The sequence below is a fragment of the Chiloscyllium punctatum genome, chromosome 18, assembly GCF_047496795.1.
Source record: "Chiloscyllium punctatum isolate Juve2018m chromosome 18, sChiPun1.3, whole genome shotgun sequence".
NCBI classification, from domain to species: domain Eukaryota; kingdom Metazoa; phylum Chordata; class Chondrichthyes; order Orectolobiformes; family Hemiscylliidae; genus Chiloscyllium; species Chiloscyllium punctatum.
This window is the reverse complement of record NC_092756.1, coordinates 85405864-85420485: the sequence shown is the minus strand read 5'-3', so window position 1 is coordinate 85420485 and position 14622 is coordinate 85405864. Positions and strand designations below refer to the sequence as shown.

Below are 14622 nucleotides of genomic sequence, written 5' to 3'. Positions count from 1 at the left end.
CATGAGAACCACGTTCCTCACTCCTGATGAAGACCTTCTGCCCGAAACGTCGACTCTCCTGCTCCTCGGGTGCTGCCTGACCTGCTGTGCTTTTCCAGCATCACGCCCTTTAGCTCTGATCTCCGACATCTGCAGAGCTCCCTTTCTCCTGGCAGTAGGAGAGGTTCGATCATTGCTTAACAAAATAGAAACCTGCGGAAGCTGGAATTCAGAAACAAAAACGGAAATTGCAAGGTTCTGAAGAAGGGTTACTGGACCTGAAATGTTAACTCTGATTTCTCTCCCCAGACGCTGCGTGACCTTTGCTGAGTTTTTCCAGCAATTTCTGATTTTGGTTTTGTTCCCAATCGTTGTTTCCTTCCCTACGAAGGATAGAGTCAGAAGTCATATGACACCAGGCTACAGTCGAACAGGCTTATTTGCTATCACAAGCTTTCGGAGCACTGCCCCCCTTCATCAGATGAAGTCTCTTCACTTGATGAAGGGGCAGCGCTCTGAAAGCTTGTGATTTCAAATAAGCCTGTTGGACTGTAACCTGGTGTCATGTGACCTATGACCTTGTCCTCCCCAGTCCAACACTCCACATCATGTGACGATAGGATGGACGATGAGGGTGATGGCAGTATCAGGCCAAGAAACATCACTCAGGGTGACCAACGATTGAGGATTGTCACTTGTTTTGTAAGTTGGTTTAATGCTCTTTATTGCTCCCATGTTCACTGAGATCCAGGCCAATCTGATAATCTTCAACTCCACATTTCTGCCTTCTCCCCTTAACCCTTGATTCTTAAAACTCTGCCTATCGCATCCTTTGACCCAGCCTCAACAGCTATCTGTGGTAAAGAATTCGACAGATTCACTACTATCCCAAGAGAAGAAATTCCTCTGTGCCTGGGAATCCCTTCTCTCCCCTCTGTCTCCTGACCATCACCCATGTGATTAACTGAACCATTTTGGGATTGACTTTAGCGCAAGCGACAAACTGACCCAGGGAATAATTGGTTTGATTTATTCATTGTTTTATTTGATTTGATTTATTGTCATCACATGAACCTGAGTACAGTGAGAAGTTTTGTTTTGCGAGCAGTACAGTCAAATCATAACATCCAAGGACATACAGACGGTAGGGTTTTAGACAGAGCAAAGCGCGTAGGGTCACAGCTGCACAAGACGTGCACAATTATCGTGCAATGCTTTCAAAATTGAAATCAAATCAATTTTTAGACTTGTTCAAAAAATCCAGTTCCCGTCTTTGGTTCAGAGTTTTGAGGCAAAGTCAATAGACTCCACCCAACAGACTCCATCCAATAGACTCCACCCAATAGACTCTACCCAATAGACTCCATCCAATAGACTCCATCCTCGAGACTCCATCCAATAGACTCCACCCAATAGACTCCACCCAATAGACTCCATCCAATAGACTCCATCCAATAGACTCCACCCAATAGACTCCATCCAATAGACTCCATCCAATAGACTCCATCCAACAGACTCCACCCAATAGACTCCATCCTATAGACTCCACCCAATAGATTCCACCCAATAGACTCCACCCAACAGACTCCACCCAACAGACTCCACCCAATAGACTCCACCCAATAGATTCCACCCAATAGACTCCACCCAACAGACTCCACCCAACAGACTCCACCCAATAGACTCCACCCAATAGACTCCACCCAATAGACTCCATCCAATAGACTCCATCCAATAGACTCCACCCAATAGACTCTACCCAATAGACTCCATCCAATAGACTTCATCCAACAGACTCCACCCAATAGACCCCATCCTATAGACTCCACCCAATAGATTCCACCCAATAGACTCCACCCAATTTGCGGCTGACATTCATACTGTTCGTTTTTCGTTCACTTTAGGGTTTCATAACCAGGTGACGTCCCAGTCAGGTTTCGTTTAGTTTCGACTTTCTCCTCTGTTTGAAACATATACAGTTTGACATATTCCAGTCATTGGCTACTCTAATCAGGAAACTAAAACAGGCTGGAAAACAATCCAGCATCTTTTGGTGGCACGGTGGCTCAGTGATTAGCACTGCTGCCTCACAGTACCAGGGACCCGGGTTCGATTCCAGCCTCGAGTGACTGTCTGTGTGGAGTTTACACATTCTCCCTGTAGCTATGCGGGGGTTTCCTCTCTCAGTCCAAAAATGTGCAGGTTTGGGTGGATTGGCCATGCTAAATTGCCCCATTGAGTCCAGGGATATGCAGGCTAGTGTGGATTAGCCATGGGAAATGCAGGGATGGGGTGGGGTTTAGATCTGGTTGGGATGCTCTTCAGAGGGTTGGTGTGGACTCAGTGGGTCGATTGGTCTCTTCCCACACTACAATGATTCTATGATTTTGAGATGAGGGAAGGAACAGTAATATTTGTCCCTCCCTTCACCAACCACCACCTTTCTTTTTTATGGGAACAATACCCCCCAACCTTTTTCATCATCACCCAAACACACCCATGTCCCACAGTCAAAGCCCCTTTTGTTTCACTTCATAGGATCGGACCACTGTGTGACAGCACTGCAATGGTACACATAGCACAACCTCCAATGTCCATTAGGTGTTGTGTCTCTTTCCCCCTGCACTCAGTTTTGAGGATTGGCCCACAGACCTTCAGGGTCAATGTGGAAAGGAAAACGTGGCCCAAATGCAGGTAAATGGCATCAGTTCAGTTAGGGAAACCAGTTGGACTGGTTTGGAGTGGACAGAAGGTGGCACGGTGGCTCACTGCTGCCTCAGGGCTTGCAGGTTCGATTCCAGCCTCAGGCGACTGTCTGTGTGGAGTTTGTACTTTCTCCCTGTGTCTGCGTAGAATTTCTCCCAGTCCAAAGGTGTGCAATTTAGGGTGGACTGGTCATGCTAAATTGCCCAGGAATGTGCAGACGAGGTGGGTTAACCATGGGAAATATAGGGTAGGCTAAGTGGGATGGTCTTTGGAGGGTGTGTTGGACTAGACGGGCTTAATGGCCTCTTTCCACACTGTAGAGATTCTATGAAGGGTTTGTTTCTGTGCTATGATGACTCACTTTTTGGCAAGTCTTGGACCAGAGGGCATAATCTTGCAAGAATATTGGGTCACACATTTTTACGATGGGGATGAGGAGGAATTTCTTCTCTCAGAGGATAGTAAATCCACTGAATTCTTTACTGCAAAGGACTGTTGAGGCTGAATCATAAGTATATTCAAGGCTGGGATAGACAGATTCTTAATCAGAAAGGGAATCAAAGATTATGGGGAAGTGGAGTTGGGAATTGTCGGATCAGCCTCAATCTCATTGAATGGCAGAGCAGAGTCAATGGGCTGAATGGCCTACTGCTGCTCCTGCTTTTTATAGGCAGCGTTATGGACTCCCACTGGATTATAGAATAGAATCCCTACAGCGAGGAGACAGGCCCTTCGGCCCAACAAGTCCACACCCGCCCTCCAAAGAGTAACCCACCCAGACCCATTCCCCGACCCTATCACTCTACATTTACCCCTGACTAATGCAACGAACCTACACATCCCTGAACACTTGACAACCACCTGATGAAGGAGCAGCGTTCCGAAAGCTAGTGCTTCCAAATAAACCTGTTGGACTATAACCTGGTGTTGTGTGATTTTTAACTCTGAACACTGTGGCCAGTTTAGCAATTGACCCTAATGTGCCCATCATTGGACTGGCCTACATTAATGGGTAAGGTCGTGGTTTGCTATTGGATGGCTGACCAGGAGACTCCCCTGTCCTTATTACCTGCCATTCAATGCAGCTTTTGGGACACGGGGTACGTCAAGGCTGAAGAGCAAGGGCCCAAGGCTCTTGGCCTGTGTTTTCGGGAAGGGTATATTCATGTGCTTATCATAGAATCCCTACAGTGTGGAAACAGGCCATTCAGCCCAATGGGTCCACACTGACCCTCCAAAGAGTAAGCCACTGAGACCCATCCCCTGACCCTATTATCCGACATTTACCCCTGACTACTGCACCTAACCTGCACATTCCTGAACACTATGGGCAATTTAGAATAGCCAATCCACCTAACCTGTACATCTTTGGATTGTGTGAGGAAACCAGAGCACCCACAGAAACCCACGCAGACACAAGGAGAATGTGCAAACTCCACACAGACGGTTGCCTGAGGCTGGCATCGAGCCCAGGTCCCTGCCGCTGTGAGGCAGCAGTGCTAACCACTGAGCCATTGTGCCATCCAAATAAAGGCCCAACCTGTTCAGTATGGTCTAACCATAAAGTTGTCTGACTCAATGTTACCGCTCTCGCCATGAAAATCTTTAAACTTAAATTGCATAAACTCAGCTGATTCTCACTCAAGAAGGTTGAAGCATAATTTAATGGACATGCTTGCAATGTTAAAATGATTCCAAGGGGTAGATAGAAACTTTTCCCTTAGAGAGAGTGAACTGGAGGAATGGACATAACTATTGCTGGAGCTCCCTCCCTAACAACATCTTAGGTGACCACATCAAAATGGATTCAAGAAGACAATCTCCACCACATTTCTAAGGATATAAATGCTGCCCTGGCCAGCATTTCCCATATTCCAATAATGAATAAATAAATTGTATAAATCACTGTCTCATAGAATTCAGCGTTCCTACTGGACTGGCTTCAGGGGCTAGAATAGCTTCATGGTACAATGTTCATAGGAATCTGGGTGTGTTTTAAACAGTTCCAGTGAGATTACATGGTGGCAATGCCATGTACATTGATTACTTAGATACAGTGAAGGGCAGTGAGGAAGATGCTAATCTTGGCAGGTGGACAGTACCTCCTTGAAAGACCACAGGTAGAAAGGCCACTCGCAGGGAGTATATAATATCTCTCCCAGTCTTATTCCAGGCCAGCGACATGTTCTTGTAACCCTCAATCATGATGTCCCATGGGGCCACTGCACCTGGGCAGGAGGCCATAGGTCAGAGGTGGCACCAAGGATTGGGATTTCTGTACCTGCCTCTCCTAAGAGGGAAAGAAAACACCTAGACATCAACAACACACGAATATTAAATTTCAGGACTCCTGTTTTGAAAGGCCAGTAGGTCTCATTTGCAGGTTGGTCACCTTCTGGTCAAGAGTCACAGCTTGGTGATGAATCTGTTTGACCACATTACAATGTACCTTCTATAACTGACAATTCCTGGTGGAGGGCTTTAACCCAAATGTATAGGCACCAAGGGTATTACCACGGATGCCCTGTACATTGCCTTTTGAGCTGCGTTCAATTAACTATGGATTTTGAGGTTATTCTTTGTCAAAAACAGCAGGTGCCCCACCTACCACAGTCTGGCCAGTGTTTACCTCCACAGACAAATTATCTGCTTGCTGTTTGTGGGACTTTGCTGTGTGCAGACTGATTGTGCACAGCAAAATTCCAAACAAGCTTTTCAGATAAAGCTCCTCACATCGCTGGATGCCTAAAATAGACGTTAGGCCCCTTCTATGAGGCAATGAGGGGACTGACAAAGGACGTGTTTTCAAGTTGCAGCCTTTGGGAACACTGCCAGAAGTTGTTGACGAGGCAGTTGTAATCCTTCCCCAGCCCCCTCCACATGAACACAAAAGCAAGCTGATATATCTCCCAGCCAAGCCTCTCTTTGCAGTGTAACCAATAAATACGCGCAGTTGGAAAACTGGACTCTGACCTGACTGATTGGAAAGCAAAAGGAAACAGCCAGCTTTTGAAAAGACCAGTTCCGTGACAAATGCCACAGAAGGCCAGCGAGTTTTCAGTAAAGCAGCCGACAAGATTTTGAAAGTTGACAAATGGAAAGCACAGAGGTTTCTGGAAGGACGTCCTGGCTCAGTCTCCAGGAATTCCTGATATTCCTGACTGTCTTCTTGCTGGTAACTCTGGCGATCCGGGGGAGAAGGAACAGCAATCTGCCTCCCGGGCCCTCTGCTTGGTCTTTTCTTGGAAACATCTTCCACCCTGACCAGCCTGTTCCACAAGTCGTGACTGCTGAGGTAATGAGTCCTCTGTATTACAACATTCTTCTTGGTCACTCACTGGAAATTATACCCAGCTCACTCCACTTGTTTAGGCATTAAGGCTGCACTATCTGTCCACTTGCAAAGAAAGGATCACCACACATTTTTAAAAAATCCTTCACAGGATATGGGTGTCATTGGCCAGGCAGGATTTTTTTTTACCCTTCCCTAATTGTTCAGAGGGCTGTTAAGAGTAATAGAGTCATAGAGATGTACAGCATGGAAACAGACCGTTCGGTCCATGACAGCCTGATATCCTAAATTAATCGATTCCCATTTGCCAACATTTGGCCCATATCCCTCAAAACCCTTCCTATTCATATACCCATCCAGATGCCTTTTGGAACATAGAACATAGAACATTGCAGCGCAGTACAGGCCCTTCAGCCCTCGATGTTGCACCAACCTGTGAAACCAATCTGAAGCTTATCCACCCCAAACTATTCAATTTTCATCCATATATTTATCCAATGACCATTTAAATGCCCTTAAAGTTGGCGAGTCTACTACTATTACAGTAAATGTTACTTTTAAATGTTGCAATTGTACCAGCCTCCACCACTTCCTCTGGCAGCTCATTCCATACACGTACCACCCTCTGCGTGAAAAAGTTGCCCTTAGGTCCCTTTTAAACCTTTCCCCTCTCACCCTAAACCTATGCCCTCTAGTTCTGGACTCCCCCACCCCAGGGAAAAGACCTTGTCTATTTACCCTATCCATGCCCCTCATGATTTTACAAACCTCTATAAGGTCACCCCCCCCCCCCAGCCTCCAACGCTCCAGGGAAAACAGCCCCAGCGTGTTCAACCTCTCCCTGTAGCTGAAATCTTCCAACAGGGACGAGTCCTTCAGCCCACAATGTTGTGCCAAACATGACACCAAATTAAACTAATCCCTTCCGTTCCCCTTTGGCCCACCTCCCTGCATTCCTTGCATATTCATGTGCACGGGAGAAAGGGAGCCTGCAGATGCTGGAGAACAGAGTCAAAATGTGCAGTGCTGGAAAAGCACAACCGGTCAGGCAGCATCCGAGGAGCAGGAGAACCGACATTTCGAGCATATGCTCTTCATCAAGAATGAAGAGCCGATGAAGGACCTATGCTCAAAACGTCGACTGTCCTGCTCCTGGGATGCTGCCTGACTGGCTGTGCTTTTCCAGCACTGCACGTCTTGACCATATTCATGTGGCATGTCTCAAAGTCCCTTAAACATCCTGATCGTATCTGCCTCCACCTCTACCTGTGTCAACACGTTCTAGATACCTACCACTCTCTGTTTAATAAGGATTTTAATGTAACAGCACCCCTAAAAGATGGCATCCCTGACTGAGTGGTGCCCCCTCCATACCTCCCTGTAGTGTCCACATTGATCTTTACACACTCAGGCCCTATCGAGAGATGTCAACCCTGAGTCATAGTGAAGTTGACCATTGTCCTGCTCTGTCATTGGAGGGAGATAACCGGTGGCTCTTGGTGACCATGCCCCGGTTGAGGGTTGAAGTTGAGAAGGAGATTACTCCCCTCAGCCTGTACAGGATTCAAACCCACACTGTTAGCATCACCAAGTAGGCATCCAGCCAAAGGTATCTCAGTGGTTAGCACTACTGCCTCACAGCGCCAGGGGTCTGGGTTCAACCCCAGCCTCGGGTGACTGTCTGTGCGAAGTCTTTTCTGTGTTTACATGGGGTTTTTTCCCAGGTGCTCTGGCTTCCTCCCACAATCCAAAGATGTGCAGGTTAGGGTGAATTGACCATGCTCAATTACCCCATAGTGTTCAGGGATGTATAGTTCAGTTGTATTTGTCATGGGAAAGCAGACTAATAGAGTAGGGCCATGAGTGGGTTATTCTTCGGAGGATCGGTATGGACTTGTTGGGCCAAATGGCCTGTTTCCAAACTGTAGGGATTCTATGAAACTGAGCTAACCATTCCCTGACTGCATGGCTCAGTGGTCAGAGTACTGCCAACTGCAGTCCGAACCGATCATTTCTTCCTTTTCCTCAACAGCTCTCCAGGAAATATGGAAACATTTATACGACACATATCCTGTGGATACCAGTCATTATCCTGAACGGCTTCCAGACCATCCAGGAGGCTCTGATCCAGCATGGCAGAGAATTCGCGGGGCGACCACACCTGCATATCACTGACCTTCTGTCAAAAGGTCAAGGTAATAATTTCTCTGAATCTCGTTAAGAGGGTTGAGTCTGCTCTTCGGGGGTGGGGGGGGGAGTGGGGGGGGTTTGGTGTTGTCAGTGTATTGGCCGAATGCCCTGCTTCCATCCTATAGGAATTCTGGGAAACCCCTGCTGTCCTCCAGGGAAGGAAAATGCCACCCTTTCCTAGTCTGGACTACATGTGACTCCAGACCCACAGCAATGTGGCTGACTCTCAGCGGCCCTCCAGACAATTACAGCTGGGAAATAAATGCTGACCCAGCCACATATCCCATCAATGAATATGAAAAAATAATTTACCCTCATGTTGGTGACTGGTGATAGTTATGAATCCCACCCACAGTGAAGGCAGTCTTGCATTTATATAGTGCCTTTCACACCCCTCGTGGCCTCAAATACTTTTACAGTCAAGTAGTTTTGGAATGTAGGCAAACAACACCAATTTCTACCCAGAAAGATCCCGTAAGCAACATTGTCATCTATTTTCCTTTTAGTCGATCTTCACAACAGAGCCCACACCATGCCATGCCATTCCTGTGGGGAGCAGTGAGGGTGGGGGTTGGATTTCCAGGCTGGTTATCAGTCTGTTGAGCCACATGGCATTCATTCCTTCCATGTCCAGTGAGTCCTGGACTCAAGCCTTGAGCTCGGATGGCTCAGTGGTTAGCACTGCTACCTCACCAGCGCAAGGGACCCGGGTTTGATTCCAGTCTCGGATGACTGCCTGTTGCACGTTCTCTCTTTATCTGCGTGGGTTTCCTCCGGGTGCTCTGGTTTCCTCCCACAGTCCAAAGATGTGCAGATTAGTTGAATTGGCCATGTTAAACTGCCCATAGTATTCAGGGATGTGTAGGTTAGGTGCCTTACTCAGGGGTAAATATAGGGTAGGGGAATGGGTTGCTCTTCAGAGGGTGGTGTGACGTGCTGGGCCAAAGAGCATGCTTCCAAACTATCGGTATCGTATGACACTGGCCTAGAAGTACTGCCTGCTGTGCCACAGGATCTCCCATGTTTGCACTAATGAGCAGATTAATCCATTAAATGATGTGGTTCAAGGGATAATGTGTTGGCCAGGTAACATCAGCCTAATTCCAGACAGCTGCTCTCTCATTAGGAATGGACAACTTGTCGCAAAGTTAACCTGAGGGTCACCACACCTCAGACAAGGGGTCAGATTAAAATCGTCACGGTAACCTCAACCAGTGTGGGAGTTGAACCCACACTGTTGGCATCACGAGGCAGCTGTCCAGCCAACTGAGCTAACCAATCCACCTGCTCAGGCTCCTCTGGAGAACTCCACAACTGTTCTTCAAAATATAGGGGTCCTTTACATCCTTCCGAGAGGACGGGATGAGGCCATTGGAAAGATGGCACCTGTGCCAGCGTGGACATTCCTTCAGCACTGACACTTCAAAGCATTGATCACCTGCTCAAATTTCCAGAGCAGGAACGTTGAATGCCTAATTTACTTTTATTCTCTTGTGGGAATATTTTCCCTGGAGCGTCGGAGGCTGAGGGGTGACCTGATAGAGATTTATAAAATCACGAGGGGCAAGGATAGGGTAAATAGACAAGGTCTTTTCCCTGGGGTGGGGGAGTCCAGATCTAGAGGGCATAGGTTTAGGGTGAGAGGGGAAAGATATAAAAGGGACCTAAGGGGCAACTTTTTCAGGCAGAGGGTGGTACGTGTATGGAATGAGCTACTAGAGGAAGTGGTGGAGACTGGTACAATTATAACATTTAAAAGGCATCTGGGCTGGTACATGAATAGGAAAGGTTGCGAGGGATATCGGCCAAGTGCTGGCAAATGGGACTGGATTAATTAAGGATATCTGGTCGGCGTGGACGGAAGGAATTGTTTCCATGCTGGATGTCTTTATGACTCTATTACTCTCATCGCTGGCTGACCAGCATTTATTGCCTGTCCCTTGAACAGACTGGCCCATTTGAGAGTCAACCACATTGCTGTCGGTCTGGAGTCACATATAGGCGGGTAAGGATGAGACGCTTTATTCCCTGAGGGCGGATTAGTGAGCCAGGTGGGTTTTCACCCAGTCATCAGTGGATTCTTAACCCCAGAGGAGGCTGGTACAATTGCAACATTTAAGGGGCATTTGGATGGGTATATGAATACGAAGGGTTTGGAGGGATGTGGACCAGGTGCTGGCAGGTGGGACTAGATTGGGTTGGGATATTTGGTCGGCATGGACGGGTTGGACCGAAGGGTCTGTTTCCATGCTGTACATCTCTATGACTATGACTCTATTTAACCTATTTTTCTAATTATCTTGTGCAGAGATGTTATTACATATCTCTGGAGTAGGTGGGACTTGAGCATAGTCCTCCTGGTCTAGGGGAGGGACACTACCACTGATCCACAGGGGGGGCCCTGATTTTTTTTTAATTTTAGGATTTGAACCCAGGTCCCCAGAACATTAGCTGAGTTTCCAGATTAATAGTCTCGTGATAATACCTCAAGGGGTACTTTGGAGGGGAGTATGTCATCAGTTAAGCTGTGGACCACTCCTTACTGTTGCTGTCATATGAGATTGCAGAACATAATCGAATTATTCAAATGTTTTTGGCAAGGAGAAACCGGTGGTAGACTGCTTCAACATTGTGCATTTTTTGTTGTACACCTGAAAATGCGGCAGACTCTCACTCAACGTTTCGGTTTCCTCCTTTCTCTCAGGTATTCTAACGGCCCAATACGACAGGTCCTGGAAACAGCAACGTAGGTTCGCCCTGACTGTCCTGAGAAACTTTGGTTTAGGGCAATTTACCTTTGAGGACAGCATATTGGAAGAGGCTCATTACTTAGCTGCGGCTTTCGGAGAATCTGAAGGTAAGAATGTGCAACGGTATTGTTCGAAATTCCCAGGAACTCATGGGCTGAAAGCAAGGTGAAACAGCCCCACTACCCCGAGAACTACTCTCTGAGCATGTTTTTTCCCTCAACTGTTATAGTTAGGCTGTGAATGACCCGAGCGTCAAGTTAACAGAGGGGTTCACAGAAGATTTCACAATAGAACTTATCTGCAAGGGTAATGGGGATAAAGCAGGAGACTGGCACTCGAGATTCGAGTACATAATTCTTTGAAGTTTGTGTCACATGTAGATAGGGTGGTTAAGAAGGAGTTTAGCATGCCTTCATTGCTCAGACCTATGAGTACAGGAGTTGGGACATCATGTTCAGGTTGTACTGGATGTTAATGAGGCTTCTTGTGGAGTACAGAGGAATCTCGACTATCCAAAGGAGACAGGTGGGGAATATTTTGTTCAGTTAATCAAATGCCAGATGACATAGTTTAGCTGAGCTTGGGGCGTTGCTAACCTGCTGGATAATCCGATATTTGGATAATCGAACGACAGATATTTGAGGTTCCTCTGTACTGTGTCCAGTTCTGGTCACCTTGTTATAGGAAGGATATTATTAAACTGGAGAGGGTTCAGAAGGGATTTACCGGGATGTTGCCGGAAAAGGAGGGTTTGAATTATAAGGAGAGGCTGGATAGACTGGGACTATTTTCACTGGAGTGTAGGAGGTTGAGGGGTGACCTTATAGAGGTTTATAAGATCATAAAAGTTATAGATGAGGTGAATGACAGGTGTCTTTTCCCTAGGAATGGAGAATTTTGAGTCGAGGGTGAGAGGAGAAAGATTAAAAAAAAGACATGAGGGCACTTTTTTACACAGAGGGTGGTTGGTGTGTGGAATTAACTTCCAGAGGAAGTGATAGATGCAGGTACAGTTACAGCATTTAAAAGACATTTGGATCAATACATGAATAGGAAAGGTTTGGAGGAAGTAGAGAGGGTATTGCTGGAAAAACACAGCAGGTCAGGCAGCATCTGAGGAGCAGGAGAGTTTACGTTTCGGGCATAAGCTCTTCATCAGGAATGAATGGGAGGGGTATGGAAGGATATGGGCCAGGAGCAGGCAGGCGGGACGAGTTTAGTTTGGGATGATGGTCAGCATGGATTGGTTGGGCCAAAGGGTCTGTTTCCGTGCCTGATGACTCTGCGATGTTTGTTTGAAGAGCTGGTATGGACAGGAAGGACCAATTGGCCTCCTTCTGTACCACAACAATTTTGTGATTTGTCACATCCTGCTCATAATGAATTGCAGGATTAAGGGAACGAATCCAAAATCAGTCATTTGGTAGACTGGCCATGCTAAATTGCCCCATAGTGTCCCGGGATTTCAAGGCTAGGTGAGTAGCCATGGGAAATACAAGGTTACAGGAATAGGGTACGGGGTAGGTCTAGGTGGGAGGCTGTTCGGAGGATTGGTGTGGGCTCGATGGGCTGAATGGACTGCTTCCACACTGTGGGGATTCTAAGACAGAACTTGCTGACTCAGCGCACATTTGATGACTTTGATCCAAAACCCACAGACAGGATCTATTCACGGGCAAATTTTTATTTCCACTGTCCTGTGGATGTGTAAAGACCTGAGTTTTCAAGCAGTGACCCATTAAGAATAATGCATGTTCCCCGATGGATCTCTTTCTTGGTTCAATATTTGGTAAATTAATCAGTTAGCAACATTATTAAAAAGCTGGTAATATCCAATAATGTATTCTCCAAGAAATATACCCAGGAATATACCTTGTAACAAGGAGTGGTGGCAAACGGCAATGTTCCTGATATTTTCCTTACACTCTATGCTTCTAATTTCACTCAAATCACTCTGTGAAGTTGCCATTGGCACTTCTACACTAATAAGAAAAACTTCACAGTTGTTTTAGCATGCAGCTTTCATTTGTATAATATAACTGATCAATCTGGAAGTTCTGACGAATCTACCATAAACTCAGACTGACTTTGGTAAAATAATTCTAAAAGAGGTCACTTGTTTCCAAACGCATCTGAAACGACTTGCAAAGCTAATTGAAAGGGAAGAGGGCAATTCAAGGGGAGCTTCATTGCAAGAGATGGAAGAATTTACAATGATGTTGAAAGAATTAAAAGCCACTACAACCCCTTGCCAACCTATTGGTAGATGGAGTTAGGGCCCTGATCCACGTTAGGCGAAAGTGAGGACTGCAGAGGCTGGGGTCAGAGTCGAGATTGTGGTGCTGGAAAAGCACAGCAGGTCAGGCAGCATCCGAGGAGCAGGAGAGTCGACGTTTCGGGCATAAGCCCTTCGTCAGGAATGAGCTTATGCCTGATGAAGAGCTTTTGCCCGAGACGTTGATTCTCCTGCTCCTCGGACGCTGCCTGACCTGCTGTGCTTTTCCAGCACCACAATCTCGACACTGGTCTGAGTTGTTATATTTGAACGATAGAAAGGTTTTGAGCCAGATATTCTGGGTTCATTTCTCATTCAAAAACTCAACAAATAGCATTCATGTGTACAAGGCAGTGACCATCTCTGACCAGGGGAGAATCAGATGTTGCCCTTTGACATTCAATGGCATTACCAATATTGAATACCCTTCCCCCATCGATATCCTGTGGGTACAATGGACCAGAAACAAAGATGAACTCTACTAGCCACATAAACACAGTGGCTACAAGAGCAGGTCAGAGGCTAGGAAACCCGCAGTGAGTAACTCACCTCCTGACTCCCCAAAGCCTGTTCACCATCTACAAGGCACAAGTCAGGAGTGTGATGGAATACTCCCCACTTGTCCTGGATAAATGCAGCTCCAACAACACTCAAGAAGCTTGACACCATCCAGGACAAAGCAGCCCACTTGATTGGCACCACATCCACAAGCATCCACTCCCCCCACCACCGACGCTCAGTAGCAGCAGTGTGTACTATCCACAAAGCACACTGCAGAAATTCACCAAAGATTCTCAGATAGCACCTTCCAAACCCACGACCACTTCCATCTAGAAGGACAAGGGCAGCAGAAACATGAGAACACCCCCCAGCAAGTTACCGTCCAAGCCACTCACCCTCCTGAATTGGAAATATATCACCGTTCCTTCACTGTCCCTGAGTCAAAATCCTGGAATTCCCTCCCTCAGGGCATTGTGAGTGAACCCACAGTGCAGGGGCATCAGCGGTTCAAGAAGGCAGCTCACCGCCACCTTTACAAGGGGCAACTAGGGATGGGCAATAAATGCTGGGCCCAGCCAGTGATGCCCTTATCCCATCATGAATAGTAAAAAGGCAAAAAGAATAGGAGAGATTCCTGGTCAGCCATGTGGTAGAAAGAAACTAGACCCTCTGCTAATCTGTCACTTTGGAGGAGGCTTTGTCTCCAGTTAGATGTGGCAATAATTCTGTTAGCTCCCGTAATGTAGGAACTTGATGTGGGCATCATGGAATTGAAAGATTTGACAGGTTTATTACAACTCCTGAGTGTGTAGTACACATATTGCAGTTCCAGGCCCTTTAATGCCTGGGCTGTGTAGTTACAAACAATAGCATGTTTCCCACCAGCATGTCATGCTTCAAGTGGATCTAGAGACCTTTATACTGTCAGG

At 46.7% G+C, this 14622-nt stretch overlaps 1 protein-coding gene across 1 annotated transcript in view; it reads left to right on the top strand.

The window, feature by feature from the left end:
• The first annotated feature begins 5485 nt into the window (after positions 1 to 5485).
• The window catches only part of LOC140489277 (cytochrome P450 2D6-like), a 36228-nt gene continuing 27091 nt past the window's right edge, over positions 5486 to 14622 (top strand). Inside the window, exons 1-3 of the mRNA XM_072588648.1 lie at positions 5486 to 5980; positions 8010 to 8172; positions 10872 to 11024. Coding sequence (XP_072444749.1) covers positions 5780 to 5980; positions 8010 to 8172; positions 10872 to 11024 — 517 coding nt within the window. The 5' untranslated portion in view covers positions 5486 to 5779. The remainder of the gene's footprint in view (positions 5981 to 8009; positions 8173 to 10871; positions 11025 to 14622) is intronic.